The sequence below is a fragment of the Furipterus horrens genome, unplaced genomic scaffold (genome assembly GCF_987537825.1).
Source record: "Furipterus horrens unplaced genomic scaffold, mFurHor1.1.pri manual_scaffold_12, whole genome shotgun sequence".
NCBI classification, from domain to species: domain Eukaryota; kingdom Metazoa; phylum Chordata; class Mammalia; order Chiroptera; family Furipteridae; genus Furipterus; species Furipterus horrens.
The window spans coordinates 67,510,823-67,531,835 of record NW_028327182.1 but is presented as its reverse complement, the minus strand read 5'-3'; the positions used below and the strand labels follow the sequence as shown (position 1 = coordinate 67,531,835).

Genomic DNA, 21,013 nt, shown 5'->3' with positions numbered 1-21,013 from the left:
ATTTTATATTATTTTCTTACTTATGCTAGACTTAACTCTTACAATTTTTTTAATATACCAAAATAATTTCTGGGTAGTAACTTTATTGTCAAATTTTCTAAAAGCAAAATAAATGAATGTGGCATCCATTTTTAAAATACATATTTGAATATATAAAAGAACACTGGTAAAAAGAACTCTAGAAATGTTCAAATTATATTTATTAAAAATAAGTAACACAAATTAAGATTCTCAAACTTTTAAATTATCTTTACAATATTAGTCTCTGTTTCTAGCAGTATAAATATCCGTGCAGACAAAAAACTACTACTCTTTAAAAATACCCTAATGAACAAGCATGTATTAGATATGGTGAGAAACGAGTTAAAATAAAAGCAAGAAAATATTTTAAACTAATGACAGTGCAGGAATCATGGGAAGTTGAAAGCCTGAAAGGCAAATTGCAATGAAGTACACAGTAACCTATAAGCATAACTGCTCTCTAATAGCCTCTTGTCCTGGAGCAGTGTATTTAAGTTTGTAAATCATGCTTGAAGAAGGGTGGTTTTCACAGAGCTTCTCAGGATATTCCAAGCTATGCTCATGACAGATGAACACCTTACATATGACAGGAAGGAAACAGTGACTGCTCAGTGATCCAAGGACACTCAATAACCTACCTGAGGCCTTCTCTTCATTGCAGTTCAGAAGGTTTGGATTTGCCTGATGCATCAAAAGCATTTTCACCAGGTTTGTCTGAAACATTAGAGATAATTGAAATAGAAAATACTATGCTGGATACTGAAGATTCATCAGTATATAACACACAGTCATGACCTCAACAGGCAGTTAAGGTTGGAGAAACGAGAATGCATTAGCATAACCTACAACACTAAATGTTTCTTACACAGTCTCAGTTACTTGTTCATTTTTAAAAGCGACAAACATACAAACAATTGCAGCAATTAATGTACTCAAACCAAACACTACTTATCAGATGAGGGATAAATCACTGAAAATTTGAAAAAAACATATTTAACACTTCTCAGGTTTACTGCAGGGCACCTCTTCTGGGGAGAATCATATGTTACAGTGTGTTTTGTTTTGTTTTTAATTCAGCAATTTGTTAAAGTCTCACTTATTGGTACTGTTCACCAATTATAGCACTGTGGACAACATGAACCTAAAGTCACATTGGAGAATTACAAAAAATCTCAAGTTATAAGAATTAAGCAACTTGATGAGATATTAAATATATTTTTTAAATTATTGTAAAATACATCATACACACAAAGTGTGCATATAATGTGTATGTACTATTAAAAGAACAATAATGAAATAAATTCCAGTGTACCCAAATGTTAAATGTCATTAATAGTATCTTTGTGTGTTCTTCCTAAAAATTATCCCTCTTTTTATTTCCCAGAGTTGACCACCAGCATGAATGCTGGATTAACCATCACTATGTTTTCTTCATATGCTTAGACCTTACATACAGATTTATCACTAAATAACAAATTGCTTTATTTCATCTGTTTGTCATATTTGTAGAAATATCCTGATATTCAAGGTCTGTATGGAAAAAAGTCCAGCTATTTTTATATAACAAGAACAGTTTGCACAACATTGATATAACATGGTAGCCAAGGAGAGCAGACTGGAATGCACATGAGTGAAAAATGACTATTTCACTGTACTAGTCAGTGAGAGTGGTAGACACTGTTAAGTGAGCATGTGTACTGTGTGGCCATCACATTCAAAATGACTGAGCGAGTAGACCAACAAATCTGAGTCAAATTTTGAGTTAAACCTGAACATTACTCTGTGGAAACTATTCGGATAATTCAGAAGGTCACAGCTACGGGCAAGTGATGATTGGCAGCTACCTCCTGACAATGCGCCTGTTCATGCGGAGTTTCTTTGGTAAAACATCAAATCACACAGGTGACTGAGCCCACCTACAGCTCAGATTTGGCACCCTGTGACTTCTGGCTTTTCTCAGAACTAAAGTCACCTTTGAAAGGGAAGAGACTTCAGACCACTGATGAGACTCAGGAAAAAACAATGGTGCAGCTGATGGCAATTGAGAGAACTTTGTGAGGTCCCAAGGTGCCTACTCTGAAGGGGACTGAGGCATCATTGTCTTATGTACAATGTTTCTTGTATCTTCTTCAATAAAGGTCTCTATTTTTCATATTACATGGCTGGATACCTTCTGGAGAGACCTTGTATATATTCTTATGTGGTTGACCATGGGTAACTGAAACTATGTAAAGCAAACTACTGTAATCACCAAAACTATCAAAGGTTAAGGTGACTGACATTCTGTGTGTGTGTGAAAGAAAACATTGCATGGCTAGTAGAAAATGTGTTTAAGCTAAAATTTAAATTCACACAAATTACTGAATATAGACTCTTACTCATTCCATGGATAGCTGTATTCAGTTTGAATAAAATTTAGCAAAATTAATCCTTATATTTACTTAAATTACCTCTTTAAAAAGTTTTAAAAATAGCAATGAGTTTGGAGATGGCCAAATGCCTATTTCAGAAGCTAAAAGAGATTGTTTCATTTACTTAATAAAGAGAAATTATGATGTGAACAGTCTCCAGGCAATTCAGAATTGGTATATCCTATGCTCATTGGTACATACTCAATACTGTAATGAGTAAATGTCTTTAACTCAGAACCATCTGAAGAACTTCAGCTCTCAAATATAAAAATGTCAAATAAATCCTTAATATTAACTTTATCTTTAATGCAACTGTGAATTCTTATTAAGCAAATCGTTCTGCCTTCATCCTTTAAAATATATGCTTTCTAATCCCACAAGTACTCTGCACAATTTGCATATGTTTCTTTCAAGAAACATTCCTCTTTTACTTTTACATAGCAGCTTCTTTCTCCCACATCCATTCCACTTCAGACTACTCTGATAAACCTTTTTATAATATAGTTATGATACTGCCCATAATGTTTAGCTGAAGTTTGAACTCCCTGTTTGCAAGATTTCTTTGAGCAATTTATCATAAATCTCTATTTCCAGACCTACCCAATCAATACTTTGCACATGCCCAAGTATCTGCTGGATATCTGTGAAAGGATTTCTCCCATTGGCCAACCAGTCTCATGTTGCATGCTCACTGCCTGCTCTTCATATATTTATTCAATGATCCACCACTGAGAAAGACAAGCATCTGCTAAACTAGGACATTCACTGATTCTTTCATTAATACATGGGAACTGAGTACTGTGTCTGGCCCTGTGCTGATAAAGAAATAGATGCTGTACCTGCACTTAGTTCTCACAAACTAGGGGTTATATGAACAAATAAGACAATTGTGATAAGTGATGTGATACTGAATACACAAGGTGCTATATAGGGTGCATAAGGAGTGCCATTTCACTGGAATTTAGGAAATTAGAAAGGACAACCAGTAAAGTAACATCTCAGTGTAGTCCAGCAAGGTTAAGTGAGGCTTGACCACTTAACACTTTCAGGAAGAGAAAAGAACATGAGAAGGATGTACATGATGGCATATTGTAGATACTGAAAGAAGCTCAGTATGGCTACATCCTCTGACCTAGTGGGATGAGGCAAGACAACAAGAGCTGGAGACTTAAGCAGAAACAAGGCATATGAGGCTCATAATCTATGTTACAAAGTGAGCACTTCATATGAACAGCAATGGAAAGAATGTTGTGTTGAAATAGCTTGATTATTATTGCATTTTAAATGGAGTGTGGGAGGGGCAGGGAGCTTAGTTAAAAGTTTGGTGGGTTAATTTTGATACAGACATACTAAAGTACTGGTTGAGGGAAGAAACAGTGAAGACACACCGATTAAATGGTCATGATTATAGCTCATATGGCTCAAGTCCATTTACTAGGGTAAGAGTTTTGGGGCTCAGTGGTTTATTAGATATGGGTGAGGAGAGGAGAGGTAGGAAAAATAAAATGCCCAGGAAATGATAAAACAGAGAAGAGGCAACAGATTGGGAATGGGGAAAAGAAGATGATAATTATCTTTGTACACAGATTGAGTTTGAAGGCAGGTTGATAGGGATTACTCCCTGGGCAGTGGTCCTTTAGGGTATGGATCTTGGGAGAGAAATGTGAGGACAAAAGGCTTTGGGAGACATGAGCACACAGAGTATAGTATTCCCTCACCTATCATGGGTATTATGTTCTAGAGCCCCCTGCGATAGGTAAAAATCTGCGAAGTAGAAATCTTACATTTATTTTAGTATTTACATATATATTTTAAGGCTTTATAAACCCTCCCCCACACTTATAAACCATTCCTAGTCCCTTATTAACCTTTCCCACTCCCTTGTTAACCTTTTCCACACTTTTATAAACACTACTTATGTTCTTAAACATACTCTACACTCTTAAACCTATGTAACTTTAACAACATACGTATATAGTACTGTAAAACTTTACATGGGTACTCACCAGTGAAGTATACTACAACTTGAATGATAAAGATGATGAATTAGCTGTGCAGTACTGATGACGATGAAGGTGATGAAGATGAGATGAATGTACTGCACTGCAAAGAAGATCATTACAGCTCTTCCAAAGGCATCATTTCATCCGGTGCTTCTTCAGGTGGTGCAGTAGTATCTTTGGCCTCCTCCATAACTTCTACTTCCACTAAAGGCATAGGCATAACTGACCTCTTCGTTCGAGTGATGAACATAGTTATGGGGAATTGCTGGTGCTCCTTCTTCTTCTGATTGAGAATGCTTTTGTAAACTGACACGGAACTGTCGATTGAATTTGCAAACTAAAACGAATGAGCCATATGGGGGTCCCATTCTTTAGCCCCTCATTCAAGTTCTTTGGTCATTCTGACCATCGTTGCAAGACGATCAAGTGATAGGCCAACCTCCTCCTCTTCTTCAACCCATTGTTCGTCATGTTCTTCATCCTCTTCTTCACTTGCTGACTTAGTCAGCTCCTCTAGGTCTTCGTCCATCAACAGTTGAGAGCGCACATCAATCAGGGTATTTACGTCTTCAGTAGTCATGTCACTGAAGCCCTCCCCTCCCAGTAATTTTGCCAACTCCACAGCCTTATCCACCACAGAGTGATGGATTTGATCAGGAGAGAATCCCTTGTAATCATGGACCACTTCTGGCCACGATTTTTTTCCAGCTGGCATTCAAAGTCTTACTATTCATCTCCTTTATGGCCTTTTGAATATTTTGGAGACACGATGCAATTGTGTACTCATGCCAGTATGCCTTTAGCGAGAAGTCTTCATCCGAGTCCATAGCTTCAATGAGGTTTTGCAGGGTGTTCCAGGTGTAGAGCACCTTAAAAGCTTGAATAACACCTTGATCCATTGGCTGAATAAGCAATGTGGTGTTTGGTGGCATGAGGTCTACCTGGATGCCATCATACATCAGGTCAACAGCGTGGCCTCCAGCCTTGCCCATTATCAGAAGCAGTTTGAAATCAAGGCCTTTTTCTGCCAGATAAACCTTAACCTCTGGGATAAAACATTGATGAAACCGATCAGGCATGAGGAGTTTTGTGATCCAAACCTTAGGGTTGTGCATCCAGTACACAGGCAATACAGTCTTATTTTTGTTTTTTAGGGGCCTTGGGTTCTTGGACTTATAAATAAGCCCTGACTTTATCATAAAGCCCACAGCATTCCCAAACGTGATTAAAATTACCCTATCTTTTTGGGCCTTGAAACCAGGGGCTTTTGCTTCTTCCTTCATAATGAAAGTGCAAGATGGCATCTGTTTTGAGAATAAGCCCATTTCATCCATGTTGAAAACTTGTTCAGGATTATAGCCTCCTTCCTCAATGATGTTTTTGAACGTGTTGTTCACGTACTCCTCGGCTCTGGCTTTATCTGCAGAGACAACCTCTCCAAGCAGAGAAAAGCTCTTGAGTCCAAAACGTTTCTGAACTTTGTAAAACCAGCCCTTGCTGGCACTGAATGGAGTTGGTCTGGTTGGAGAAGCACTCGAAGGTCCTGCTTCAGCATCATCGTCATCCTCCTCTTCTTCATTCTCATCAACGTCGTGATCATTCCTTTTTGCTGCTAAACGATCATATAGTTGCTTAGCTTTCATCTGGATGGTGTTTGTATCCAGTGAGATATTCTTTTTTCTGAAACTGTTTATCCACACAGCTAATGCAGACTCCATCTTCACAATAATCTTATTGCGGGAAGTAACCACCCTCTTGGCTGTTTTGTTGAAAGTCACTGATGCTGTAAACCTGATATTCTTCTCATCCTTCTTTATATAGTGAACCATAGACTTGTTGATCCCATAATAGCAGCCAACAGACACATAGCTTCTCCCTTCCTTCAACACATCAAGAAGTTCCACCTTCTCTTTTATGGTAAGCATCTTCCTCTGGCACTTGGTGAAGAGAAAAGCCAGATGGCATCCACAGGGGGGCTTGCATATAAGTCCCACCATTCAGGTGGTCTGTGACTCAGCCTGTAAGAACTTGCAAACAAGTCTTGCCAACATCAGCAGCTGCACACGGCTCCTGGTAGCCAGGTCACAGGCTCCTGAGAAAAAAAGGGTCCTACAGGACAGTGTCTCCTTTCCCATAGTGATAACATCTAAGGTGGAATGTACCCTTGTCACTTATTACCTTGCTTTGTAGTTTTAGATAAAATGTAGTTTAGTATTGTAGGCCTAATAGTTTAAAGTCTAAACTATCTGCAGAAGCTATGTTGCTCCATAATCCCATAAGGAATGTATTCTATACACATACATTCTATTGATTCTATTTTTAGTAACTTTTGTAACACAATAAAAGGAACAATTGGGCTGCTAGTCTTTGCTGATAGCCTGAGCGAGCTACGGTCCTCCATTCGTTGCTGATCACTCATTCTGCCTGCTGGAATTACTTCTGCGTCTCTGTTCCAAACAACCTACTCACACTTGGGTTCACTGCCAGAATCCTTAGAAGATTCAGAATATTTGGGTGGCATCGTAGGGCTTACAATAAATTCAGTCTTTAAGGAAAATTTCAAAAAAACACAACACCGCAGAGCAAAACTACATACAGCGATCAGAGATAAGAGTGAAGTGGACAAGGCAAGATGCTGAATGTATGCGCACAGTGCGGGATAGCAGACAGACTGATGCTACAGCTACTGAGCCAATCAGTGCCCAGGATACACAAGACAATGCTCTGGTTGGTCGCCTTCCATCAATTAGCCAATCGTGTGCCATGTACAGTCTCACATAGGCAAACGAGCTCGAGTGTACATCTCGTTTTCAGTGTAATGTATGTGTTTGTCCACAAAAAAAAAAAATACTGTAAACAATGTGCAGTATTTTATTTTGATTTAATATTCTTTTAATGTTAGAATCATTTATTATATTTTTAAATATATTTTTTGAAAATGTTTAGACAAAATTCATTAAAATCATAAATACTATGCATGTAAATACAGTACTGCAAAATCCCTCAATATAGCGAAAAATCTGCGATAAATAATTAAATATAATATTTTTTAAAATCCCGTGATAAAATGAGGCCACAATAAGTGAACTGTGATATAGAGAGGGACTACTGTATTTGAAGCTGTAGGAAAGGAGACTCCTAAAGACATGTAAATATTGAGAGGATAGATAAACTAGGATAGAGTACTAAGTTTATCAATATTGGTGTGCTCAGAGGGGTAAGAGGAAAGCCAGGCAGTATTTTTGTTTCCAAAGCAAAGAAGAAACATCTGGAAAAAAAAGCCTTCAATATATCTCATTACTTGCATACGAAATGTAGTTGAGAAAATAAGTGACTCCTTTAAACATCAAGATATATGGGTTATTCAGTACAAAATACTTTCAAAAATGAGGGTATTTAGATTTCAACATTTGTACAATTATTATTTTTTGTTGTTGTAGTATTACCAATGCTATTAAAAACACTAAAATGTGTACAAGGCTAGAATTAAATTTTGTCTTATGTACAACTTATGAAAAAATTGTTGCTCACATAAACTTATTTAGTTCTAAGTTTTAGAGAAGAACAGATATTCCTTTTTTTCTCAATGGCAAAGTTAATGTATTTATAAAAGGAAGTTTTAAAATACATATGCCATTCCACTATAAATGTCAGTAATAAATAATGTAAATACTGTTATAAATTATAAACAAACTACTCCATAAAGCTATTTATATTTGTAAATTATTTATAAGAAAGGGAAATTGCTGTGAATGTCTCTAAAAATGCCATTAGTTTTCCTAAAATGTTAGCATTTATCAAGTTTCTTGCTGAACTGAGATGCATTTATTTATAGTAAATGTCTTTAGAGAGTTATAAATCTCCCATGCATATATATTGATACCCAAATAAAACCTGTTCCTAAAATATCATTTTCAAAATGAATATCAAGTGGTATTTCATAGGTAAACAGTTTTTTAAATAATTCTAGATATCCTATGGTATATTTTTGACAAAATAATCAAGATGCAATTTACTTAAAGTCTTCTATTAACATAAATCTTTTAGCTATTTTTGTAGTTTGAATTAAGGAAGAATATTTTGATTCTGGTATCATATATTTTAAAATAAAATCCTCACACTACCTTTCAGTATTAGAACTTTGCTTCTAGTTCCTGGTTGTCCATTCAATTCCTTCAGTCACTCTGCTGAACACAGGGGTGGCACAGTGAGCCACATAATGTCTCTGCTGTTTTAAAGCTTAAATTCTGGTAGAGATCCTATTCTAGTAGGTTTAATGGAGCAAAATGGAAAAGACACATATAGCCTTTAGATCCTACTCTTCGTACTAAAATATAAAAGGATGTAGAAAATACTGAATTAATGGCTAGTCACTTTCTAGAGAATCAGCAGATAAAGGTGAAATTATTTTTAAAATCTGCCTCATTTGCACACTATAAAGGGCCATTTCTGGAAAATATTATGTTGGACATCTGTCTGTACAAATTTAGCAACTGGATCGATTGACTAGGACACATGCTCTTTGATGCTTCAGTGATGCATCTGCCTTCGTTAATCTCAACAATCATCTGAGCTATGTAAAATTTCCCCTTTAAACAGATGCATTGATGGCTCTCATTATTTGAAGACCCCAGGGCTAGGCTTTATGGAAGAAGAAGCATCAAAGCTTATTAGGTTCACACAGCCAGTGAGTGGTAGTTTTTACTCAGAGCTAGTGAGGAGGCCATGGAAGTTCTTAAGACAAAGTTGGCTTAATCATTTCGTCAGGCAAAATAAAATATAGGTGTATTTGTGTGGCAGCATTGTCTGGGAAATAAAAGAAAGTGGGAATACAAAGAGAGAGAGAAATAATGGTTTCTAAAAATTGGGCTCAAATACTTTGTAGCTGGTTTTGAAAAAAATAAAGCAAATGAAAATTTTCTTAATTCACTTAACATTAATAAATGATGAGTGTTAGAAATGTAGCCAGCACACTAGAGATGTAGTAATAAAAAAATCAATCTTAGTTATTCTGCATCTTGCAAAGCCAACACACCTTTTGAATCATATTTCCCATGTAAGTTCATGACTACATGGCATGGCTATCTTTCTCTAGGCTGAAAATGCAAATTTAGGAAACTCAAAGTTTGGCAAAAGTTTACCATTTGTGACAGCATATATGTACCTAGAGGGTATTATGCTTAGTGAAATAAGTCAATCAGTGAAAGACAAATACCATATGATCTCACAAATACGCAAAATCTGAAGAACAATCTAAATGAATAAACAAAACAGAAACAGATTCATAAATACAGAGAACAAATTGATGATTACCAGAAGGGACAGGGGTTGAGAGACTTGGTGGAAGAGACTGGTAATTATGAAATAGTTGTGCAGATATAAAGCACAGCATAGGAAATGTAGCCAATAATATTTTAATATTATGTATGGTGCCAGCTGGAGATTGAAAATATCAGGGGGAGCACTTTATAAAGTATATTATTGTCTAACCACTATGCTGTACAACTGAAACTAATACAAAATAATATTGAATATAAACTATAATTGAGAATAAACCCCAAATTTGGGGAAGTTTTTGGAATGTGACAGGTAAATGGGGTGAGAGTACTGATATCCACCTATACTCTGCCTTACTAATCACTTATTCTGCTAACTTATGACTTTTCTGTGACAGAAAGTTACAGGAAGATTTAATAAGGAAGCAGCAATTGAACTGAGTTTATGTTCCTTATATCACTCTGTGGCATAGCAGATATCACATTTGGCTTCATATACGTTAACCATTAAATAATTTTTTACTTTTAAAAGTAATGGTGTAAAATAACATTTTAAAAAATCTACTTTTATCACTAAAACCAATGGAAAGTATTTTTACTATATAGTTAACTTGTTTTACTAGTTTAATATATTCCTTAATCTTTTGTCATGGTAATATAAAACATCTCTCTCTCCAAAACACAAATTTTGTCTGACTGTGATTTTGTCTTTTAACACATAATAAAGTTCTATTACAGGCCCTTAATAAATGTATTTTTTTAGATAAAAGTTTCTATTTTTGCAGAGTGGAGTTTTTTATTAACTCCTGAAAGGACTATGCCTTGTTTTCATGGAAGACTAGACCTCTGAAATTGTAGGTGTACTTTATGTGTCTCTGAATTTCGGGGAAAACTATCAGTAGCTTCATCTGATTACCTGAGGGATAAAATTTTTGATAGCCACTACTTTTTTCTCCTTTAATTAATATAGCATCTAGGATATGGAATGGAAATATCTAGATGATCCTTCTAAATATGAGTCAGGAAAAATTGGTCACATTTAGGCATATCCAACATGCAGAACAAAAGATAGCGATATAAAAAATTTTTTAAGTGCATATTAATTTCTACTCTGCCTCCACCAATGGATTTCATGTTGAAAATAATCATAGTTAATTTCCTTCCATCACACTTGATCAAACTTTACAAAGATTTCAGAAATAAGTATTTTTCAAAAGAAAAACAGTTGTTTTACAACACACTCACTTAGACTGGTTTCCTCTTGGTTCTCCCTGCTAATTACACTAATAAACCCAGGAAATAACACACTACCAAGGAAGAACTCTGAAAAGTAGAACTAAGCAAGGACATCAAGAAGAAAGGAATCACAGAGAGGCAGGGAAACATATGTCCTCACACTCAGTAGAAGAAAGCATCTCCAGATCTAATGTTCCCCACCCTCAATCTAGCAACAAAAAGGGCCCCAGACAGATGCAACCCTCCTCCATGTAAACCGTGTCCCTCTGACAATATCAGGTGAGTCCAACACCATGATTCCACTAACATTAAGTGCCAAAACAGGCAATTTTCTTCCACCAAGCCTAAGATTCCCCTCTGCCACAGAGATGAAACAGGCTGGGAGAGGTCACTTGGAAGAAGGAGCATGCCCCAACCGGCCCAAAGCCCTAGAAGTCTTTTTGATCCCATGGAGATTCCCCTACCCCACCAAAAGACATGGGGTACCCTGTTTCATCTTCAGGGGGCACTAGTAGGAACCAGTGGGAGCCTCTAGGGCAAAAGATAAGCCAAGCATTCCAAAACAGCACCTCAAAGGGTCTGAAAATGAAACTGTCATTGGAACCAATAGCCTATTCAAATAGACCAGGACCTGAATGTTAAACCTAAATGGGCTGACTGCTGGCTAAAAGAGAAGATTTATATGAAACCAAGATTCTCTTAACATAATATCAAATGTCCAAGATAAAATCACACATCATATCAAGATCAAACAATTATATCTTGAATGAGAAAAAAATAATTGTCTGACATCAATAGCAAGACGAATCTTACTGGAATTATTTGATGATGATTTTAAAGCAGCCATCATAAGAATGTCTCAACAAGCAGTTCAAAATTCTCTTGAAACAAATTAAAAAATAGAAAATCTCTTCAAAAACACATGCTATAAGAAAGGACAAAATGGACAGCATAGAACTTAAAAATACAAAAATATACCAATCTATACCAAATATTTCATTAGACCTGCAAATCACATATTGGGTTCTGATAAAAACTGTTAAATTTCTAATAAGAGAAATAGTGACATGTTTAGTCCATAATATGTCTCTTTGGAAAAAAAAAACTTTTCAAATCTTGTCCTAGCCCTGCAGTTTACTGTCACATGAAAGTGGTTAAAGGAAAGCAATTTTTTTTTAAAAAAAGGTATTTATCCAAAATTTAATATTCCAATAAAAACTGAAAAACTGGGTAAAATGAAAGCCTTAATTCATTAAAGGTAGGTAGTATTCTGCCACATTTTACCAATCTATCACTGGCTTCCAGATTTAGCTCCTTCCAGAAACAATCATGACTATAATGGGCACATTGGGATAATGTACTGATTACCATTTCTTAAGCATAGGCCAATAGTCTGAGTTCTAAGAAACAGTACTTTCTCATATGTTTGATTCTCTGTTTTTAACTAATTACAAAACCTCTCACCCAATATATTCCAAGTGTTACAGGGTGGAAAAAGGGGTCCACCAAATTCACCACAGCCTGTGGTTTGGGAAGTGGCGGATGGGACTCAGTGGAGCACAGCCATCTTTCCTAAGATGATACCTTTGCATATCTATGGCCAATAGCTAGTGTCTTAGTTATGCAAATGGCCATGGCCTTCCAAGCTGCCAAGGAGATGGGAGGGGTTTTGACCATAGAATGGTGCTGAAGAGCTTACAGGGCCTGCGCAAGGTTCTACTAATAACCAGAACTGGTTACCACACCCACTGAGTCACAGGCTGTGGTCAGGTATTTAAAAATAAGGTGGGAGTCATTACAAGAGAGAAAGCCATTCGGTTTGAAAGGAAGCAGAGAGAACCATGTGGTTCTGAAAAGGTGCGGAGGTGTGAAGTCTGAAAGAAGGAAAGGGGGCCCATGAAGCTAATAAAGCTGGCATTCTGATACTTCATTGGTGCCTAGTTCAGCGGACTCCAAAGCCTCCAAGGACTCTGCTTTGCACAGCTGGACTTTCTGAACTTTTACATGCAGAGAGGACTCTCTTGGGACTTGTACCTTTACTGGACTTCACCATGATCCAGTGTAACATGGTACATGCTTTCCTGGAATATTATACAGAGGCTGATGATGACATACCCCAGATCCTGAAGGAGAGAGCTGACAGATATGGAATGGGGAACTTCTGGGCATGTTCCTTTGGCTGATAGCCTAAGTTCTGGAACCCATGAGAAAATAGCTCTGAGCTGAAGAGCTCACAACCCTCCCCAGGTTGGAATATTGTAAATAAAGACCTGTTTCTCTCAACACTAATTGTGGGTCTTACACCAAGGCATCATGTGAAAGAACCCCCTTTTCCTTGGTAACACAAGTTGCTGCTGTCTTAGAAATGGAGTACTGAGGTATTAATCCCCCAATACTCCAGTAATCTATAGGGACTTGGGGACTCTGGTTTCCTCAGGCCAATGACTTCAGCTACCTGCAGCCTCAACCCCTTAATCCATCCATTTACTTAGACACTCACTCACTTGCTAAAAGCACAATCTTAGGTCCATTAAAAATAGTTACTAAGTGACTAAATTCTTAAAAATAGTTACTAAATGACTAAATCCTTCCCTATGGAAAATGTTGTCAAAGTAAACATTGTTTTTATTAAAACTTATGCACCCCTATGTTCATAGCAGCCCTGTTTACATAGCTAAGTACTGGAAACAGCCTAAATGCCCATCTGTAGATGTGTGGATCAAAAAACTGTGGTACATTTACACAATGGAATACTATGTAGCAGAAAGAAAGAAGGAACTCCTGCCATTTGCGACAACATGGATGGAACTAGAGAGAATTATGCTTAGTGAAATAAGCCAGGCAAAGAAAGAAAAATACCATATGATATCACCTAATACAGGAAACTAAAGAACAACGCAAACAAACGAACTAAATAGGACAAAGAGTAGAATAGTAGTCAATAGGGGGGAGGGGGGAGGAAGAGAAGGGGGATCAGTAAGGGAAGGGTCTAGTCAAGGAACGTGTATAAATGACTCATGGACATGGACAACGGGGAAGGATAAGATTGCAGGAGAAGGGGTGGGCTGAGTGGGGGGAAGCAATGGGGGAAAAATGGGACAACTGTAATTAAAAAACCAAATAATAAAAGAAAAAAAAAACTTAAAAAAAAAAAAACATTGTTTTTATTAAATGGAAGACCTTCCCCAAGCAAAGTACTTTTTCTAAAATGCTTGAAAGGCAATTGCTTTCAATTCTTTCAACAATTGAACTACTTAAATTTTATGATAGATATTTTACATAACTGTATCTAAGGGATTTAACTTACAAAATTCAATGAGTGTGATTGTTATCCAAACTAATGTTTGGAAATAAGCAAGTTTAGTTTAAATCTCCATATATATGTAAAACTGAGTTATTTTCCATACTAATACTACTAAGACTTTCTTTAAAAAAATAGATATTTTTATAAAATAATTTTTAATTTATTCAATATTGATAAAACTATCACATTCACCTGTGTAAATCACTTAAAAGAATTTTCTCCTCCTTCTTCATGATATAATATACTTAGTGAAAATTAATTTGCACAATAGTAACTCTAGCTATATTAGCTATTTCCAAAAATCAATTCAGAGAAAGAACTTTGCTACTTATCCTTCATTCATTAAAATGAAATATAATTTATAGAGAAGAATAAAATATAAAATGTAATTTTATCATACTTTATATCTAACTGTAGAAAACAAACAAAATTATTACAGACTCATGAAATAGTAAGTTTATAAGGACTATATAATATTCAAAAATTTGCATTAAGTCCACTTTATAAATAATATTTATAAGTTTTGATTATTTCTCCAATGATTTTGAGTACAATATGAAGTATGCAGAGTCTTAAGGAATGTATATTTTATGTCTCGTTCTAAAAGTAAGTTTTCGTTCAATCATAAAACTATTTGTCTAGTAAGATGATGCCATTAAAAGTCAAATTACAGGCCGCCGAGACCAAGATGGCTGGGAGACTCGCCGCCTTCCTCAAAAATGCCTGGGCCAAGGAGCCGGTGCTGGTCGCGTCCTTCTCCATCGCGGGCCTCGCTGTAACCGTGCCCCTCTTCAGCCCCTACACCAAGTACGCCGCCATGATCAACAAGGCCACCCCCTACAACTACCCAGTGCCCGTCCGAGATGATGGGAACATGCCCGACGTGCCCAGCCACCCCCAGGACCCCCAGGGCCCAAGCCTGGAGTGGCTGAAGAAACTGTGAACACCTCCACTGACCGGAAGGAGGTCCCCTCCCCTGTGGTCCCCAATAAAAATGTGAAAACCGAAAAAAAAAAAAAAAAAAAGTCAAATTACATAGTGATTAGTACATGATTAAAGTAAAATAAAAATAATATAAAATGATGCACTAATTATAAAACAATTTTTAAAATAATTCAGAAAATTATTTACCTGGCCATATTTTGCTGCCAAGTGAAGTGGGGTCCAGTACTGATTATCTACTGCATTGAGGTCTCCACCATGTTCCAGGAGCAGAGATACCACCTCCTTGTAGCCACCTGCACATGCCATATGTAACTGCAACAAAGAGGTATCTTCTTATTTATCTTTAAAAAGCAGCAATATAAATACATTTTATTCTGTGGTTTAAAGAGAGCTATTTAATAAAATATTGAGCCTAACATACAGAGACCTTAAGTAAAGAAACAAATATATAATATTATTTATTTGGTAAAAGTGGATGTCATCATTCTTTGAAAAAGGCGTATGGGTTAATTATGTATTATTTTCCTTCTGATTGACAATGTGCACTTTTTCATGTAATTCCTATTTCCCTCTCTATTGTCCCTTTCTACTGTTACAGAAGTAAACCTCAACACAGAATAAAAATGTTTCTTTTGCTTTAGGTATGTGCTTGCAAAAATCTAGGAAATTTTTAGCTACGAAATACTGAGTTTGAGTATAGTCCTTTACAGTGTGAAAAAGAACAAGAATTGGAAATGGGTTATGATTAAATATGAATGGGTAAATATATGGAAAGATTGTGAAAGTTTTTAAACCTGGGGAGAGGAAACCTCAACTGCTTGTGGTCTGATTTTATGGTTACTGTACTGCTGTATTGGTTTTGGCCAATAAGAGCTAGGAAAGGTCGCCTGTAGATTTGGTGAGAGGGCATGCCTCTGCCAAGAGACCAGTTGTGCACTGGTAGGCAAAAAGGGTGCTTCTATTATGCTCTAAAAGGAAAATTGAGGTTTCCCAGGGAAAGTTAAAACTTCACATGTAGGAGAGTGAACAAAAGAAAGTACAAGGCATGGAAATGCAATTTTAGTGAATATTAGAAGGACAAGAATTTTCCTTCATATTGTATATTTTTCTCCCTACCGGATCCTTCCAGAATTTGGTAATTCGAAGGCTTAAGTAATGACATTAGGTTTCTTTGCATAAAACTAATAAAACCAGTCATTAACAGAGGTTTTGTTAACCAAGACTTTGACTGGAATGTCATGCCTTAAGGAGGTATGCTCAGGCTCTGGTTGTTACCAGAAAGCCCTGAGGAACTGTAATTGACTTTTGAAGGTAAGAAAAGCCCATGAGGGAAAATCCTGGCACCTTGGTTGGTTGTGCAGTTCATAGCAATTTTTCCAAGGAAGAAATGAAGGTTGCTTTCCTAAAAGATGGCTGAAAGGAACCTTAAGGCACACTGGAAGACCTGAAGGACTTGGAAAAAACAGGTTTTTACAAGCAAGGCTGCAAGGCTAAATGGCAGGTGTGTGGCTCAGCTTCTGTGCCCTGACAGGCAGACCAACAGTCAACCTGAAGGTTCCTTGTATAAGTTCCAGCAAAGCAGACTTAAATATCATATGTGATCAATCACTGCTCTTGTTGTGTTTATGCAAATGAACAGGCTAAATTAAAATTCTACTTAATGCAGTCCCTTTACTGACAAGGAGAGTGATGTTAAGGAGAAAAATCATGACTCAAGGAAAATCACAGTGCTCAGTGGTAGACTATAAACTAGTACAGCTAACTGACTTAAAGTTTATTTTAATTTAAAGTTTGTTTTCATTTGAAAGTTATACCAGGTCTGTGAAATTATCAAAGATGCTTAATTTACATACAAGAAGAATGTCAAATGCCTGGCAGCTGGATGTGTTTCCAATGAGACAGTCTTGCAGATTTAGAGACTGGTTTGTGGATTATGTTGTGTAAATTAACATGTGTGATCTTTCTTGTTTTCATAGGGCATAAGCCTATAATCTCATTACCTGAGTGATAGTCTGTACATATAGGCCTCACTTAAGAAACTCATCTGCATCGCCACCTCCTGAGACTCAATGGTTTGGCTGAACTAAGTGGCTGGGTTTGTGAAGTATAGGGTGGTCTGTGAGCTTCACTTTAACTAGTTTCTCTTTTCTATCCTAAAGGCTTGGACAGAAAGGGCCCAGAGGTCTCAGAGGGGGGGAATCCTAAAATATTCCCCTCAGCCAAAACTAAGTAAAGTGGGCAAAAGGGCTTCGGACAAGTGTGGACGTGCCTTGCACACATTCCTCCAAAGAAGCCATTTTTTCCTTAATGTGGGACATTGAAAAATTAATCTCTGCCTTTTGTCGTCTAGTGGTTGTTTTTAATTATTCCTTTTAACCCTGTTGCCAAATCTATTGCCCCCAGAATATGACAAGGATGCCAGCTTGTCCAACAGTGCCAGCCCTTGGAAATCAAGTATGTCGCTGCCCAGGGACAGCCAACTGACCTGGACTCTGCAAGATCCTTCCCCATGTGGGAAGGTCACCCTCCCCCACAACACCCCCACTCTTTCTAGGGGTTTCTAGACACAAGGATAGGTAGGATGGCAACCATATCCACCAGGAAGCAGCTAGAGGAGCATGAAACCTTTGCCCATTGTCCTTTATAAGATTATAAAGGGTCTTAGGTCTGAGAGGGAGAAATTGTTACAGAGTAGAGGTCTCCAAAAATCCCCAGAGCCTGTGGGTTAGAGGATGGGGAAAAGGGAACAACTTTTAAGATGCCTTTGCATGACCATGGCTAGTAGCTAGGGTCTCAGTTATGCAAATGGCTTTGGTTCTTCCAAGGCCACAAGAAGATGGGAGGGGTTTTGATCATGCAATGGTGCAGAAAGAGCACACAGAGCCTGCGCAAGGTTCTCTGAATGGTCAGAACTGGGTACCACACCCACTGCATCACAGGACACAGTCAGGGATTAAAAAAAAAGAGGCAGACATTTTGAAAGGGAGAACACCATGCAGCTTTGAAAGGAAAGAGAGAACTCCATGCAATTTACAAGGAAGCTGGGAACTCCACGTGGTTCTGCATTAAGAGCTGGAGGGTCACTTAAGGTCAAGATGAAAGCCTAGACCAACACACTCCATCTCCCTCCACAACTAAGAAGGACTACAACTAACACAAAACCAAAAATAACCAGAAGTTCCAGAAAATAAAGCTACATGGAAGTCCAACATATGAAGTTATAAACAAGTGGTGCTCATCTGGATGGGTAGGAAGGGCAAAGCCATGGTGGAGAAGTCAAGCTGTGCTGCTGGCAGCAGATGCAGCGATGAGCGGCGGGGCTGCGATAAGCACAGACACCCATATTTAAGGGGAGGCGAGAAGCACCAGGGGAGCACCCCTGGTTGCAGTTCAGACCCATCAGCTTGCAATTCCAATGAAGGGGAAGGCTGACCCCCATTGCCTTGGACTGTGAGGCCCAGAGAGTGTGGGGAAAGAGGAGGAGGCTCCAGGTCTCTCAGCAGAGTGAACGGCAGGAATCCATCTTGGACTCCCGCCCCCACACAAAGTGCCACAATGTGGTGAGAAGGGTGGCCCGGTAGTGATGAGTGGATGGGGCTCCGCTCCCTATAGCATAGGAGGTGTGACAGCACTGACCAAGAGGGAAAGGTAAACAAACCTGTCAGGATGGTAGGGACAATGATAGAGATACCAATCACGGAGCTGACCAGAAAGCAAATGCACAAATTAATGGACAAACAGATAGATAATCTTTCTGAGGCTCAATTCAGAACTATAGTTATAAGACAACTTACAGAAATAACAGCGGGACTTAATCACGACGGGGAAGATGTGAAGGCTAGTCCTGCTGAAATGAATGAAAACACATATGAAACAAGTGGTGAGGGAAGAAAAACCAGGGATCAAATAAACAAATTGGAACATAGGGAAGAAGCAAACAGTCAACCAGTGCAGAGAGAGGAAACAAAAAGTGAGGAAAATAAAGAGAAGCTCAAAAACCTCTGGGACATCTATAAGAGAGCGAATATCCAAATTATAGGGTTGCCAGAAGGTGAAGAAGAACTCGAAATTGAAAAATTATGTGAAAAAATAATGAAGCAGAACTTCTCTAACTTGGGGGAGAAAATGGACTTACAGGTCCAGGAAGCACAGAGAGTTCCGGATAGGCTGGACCCAGGGAGGACCACACCAAGACACATTATAATCAAAATGTCAAAAATTAAAGATAAAGAGAGAATCTTAAAAGCAGCAAGAGAGAAGAAGAGAATTATATACAAAGCGGTCCCAATTAGACTATCAGCAGATTTCTCAAAGGAGACTTTACAGGCAAGAAGGAACTGGCAAGAAATATTCAAAGAAATGAAAAGCAAAAACCTACAGCCATGATTACTCTACCCAGCGAAGCTGTCATTCAGAATAGAAGGGCACAGAAAGTGTTTCCAGGACAAAGTAAAACTGAAGGAGTTCAGACTTCCGGACAAGTAGGAGGCATAGACTGACACGCTCTGTCTCCCTCTACAACTAAGAAGGATTACAACTACTGCAAAACTAAAAATAATAAGAAGTTTCTGAAAATAAAGCTACATGGAACTCCAACGTATAAAGTCATAAACAAGTGGTGTTCGTCCGGACAGGTAGGAAGTGTAAACCCGCAGCTGAGAAAGATCAAATTGTGCTGGAGGCGGCAGCCGCAGCAGTGAATAGCGAGACCCGGTAAGCAGACACCTGTAATTGGGGGGAGGAGAGAAGCGCCTAGGAGTCAGCCCTGGCTGCAGACCAGATCCGTCAGCTCACGATTCCAATGCCCGCGAAGGCAGACCCCATTGGGAGGCGGCCCTGTTCCTCAGCGGAGATTAACAGCAAGAATCCATCTTGGACCCCTGCTCCCACGCAAAGTGACACAGTGTGGTGAGAAAGGTCACCAGGTTGTGACGAGCACACGTGGCTCTGCTCGATATAGTGTAGGAGGTGTGACAGCACCCCGCAAAAGAAGGAAAGATAAACAAAACAGAATGACAGAATTAATGATTGAAATATCAATCACACAGCTAACTAATTAAAAAAAACAAATAAAAGCCTTGACTGATGAACAAATAGCGGATCTTTCTGAGGCTCAGTTCAGAGCTATAGTTATAAGACAGCTTACAGACCTAACAGCGGGGCTGAATCAAGACAGGGAATGAATGAAGGCTAGTTCTGCTGAAATGAACAAAATACATACAAGACAAGTGGTGAGGAAGGGAAAGCCATGGATCAAATTAATAAATCAAAACATAGGGAGGGAACAAACAGTCAACCAGTGCAGAAAGAGGAAACAAAAAATGAGAAATATGATGAGAGGCTCAGAAACCTCTGGGACAGCTACAAGAGATCGAACATAAGAAATATCAAATTGTCAGAGGGTGAAGAAGAAGAACTAGAAATTGAAAAATTATATGAAAAAATAATGAAGCAAAACTTCCCTAACTTGGGGAAGGAAATGAACTTACAGGCCCAGGAAGCACAGAGAGTTCCGGATAGGCTGGACCCAGGGAGGACCACACCAAGATACATTATAATCAAAATGTCAAAAATTAAAGATAAAGAGAGAATCTTAAAAGCAAGAGAGAAGAAAAGTATTATGTACAAAGGGGTCCCAATTAGACTGTCAGTGGATTTCTCAAAGGAGACTTTACAGGCAAGAAGGGACTGGCAAGAAATATTCAAAGTAATGAAATCCAAAAACCTACAACCATGATTACTCTATCCAACGAAGCTGTCATTCAGGATAGAAGGGCAGAGAAAGTGTTTCCAGGACAAAGTAAAACTGAAGGAGTT

General features: G+C 38.0%; 2 protein-coding genes across 2 annotated transcripts in view; one reads left to right on the top strand and one right to left on the bottom strand.

Moving 5' to 3' along the window:
- The window catches only part of MYO16 (myosin XVI), a 654,868-nt gene that overhangs the window by 437,213 nt on the left and 196,642 nt on the right, over window positions 1-21,013 (bottom strand). The window contains exons 8-9 of the mRNA XM_090257968.1: window positions 15,383-15,508; window positions 660-735 (exon numbers count right to left, since the gene is read on the bottom strand). Of these exons, the coding sequence (XP_090114094.1) occupies window positions 660-735; window positions 15,383-15,508 (202 nt within the window). The remainder of the gene's footprint in view (window positions 1-659; window positions 736-15,382; window positions 15,509-21,013) is intronic.
- LOC149996307 (NADH dehydrogenase [ubiquinone] 1 alpha subcomplex subunit 3) lies at window positions 14,931-15,263 on the top strand. The gene has a single exon (XM_090258548.1). The coding sequence runs from the start codon at window positions 14,940-14,942 to the stop codon at window positions 15,192-15,194; it is 255 nt and encodes an 84-aa protein (XP_090114674.1). The 5' UTR covers window positions 14,931-14,939; the 3' UTR covers window positions 15,195-15,263.

Excerpts from the sequence above, each read along its gene's own strand:
- LOC149996307 (XM_090258548.1), top strand. The coding sequence starts at position 14,940 with ATGGCTGGGAGACTCGCCGCCTTCCTCAAAAATGCCTGGGCCAAGGAG.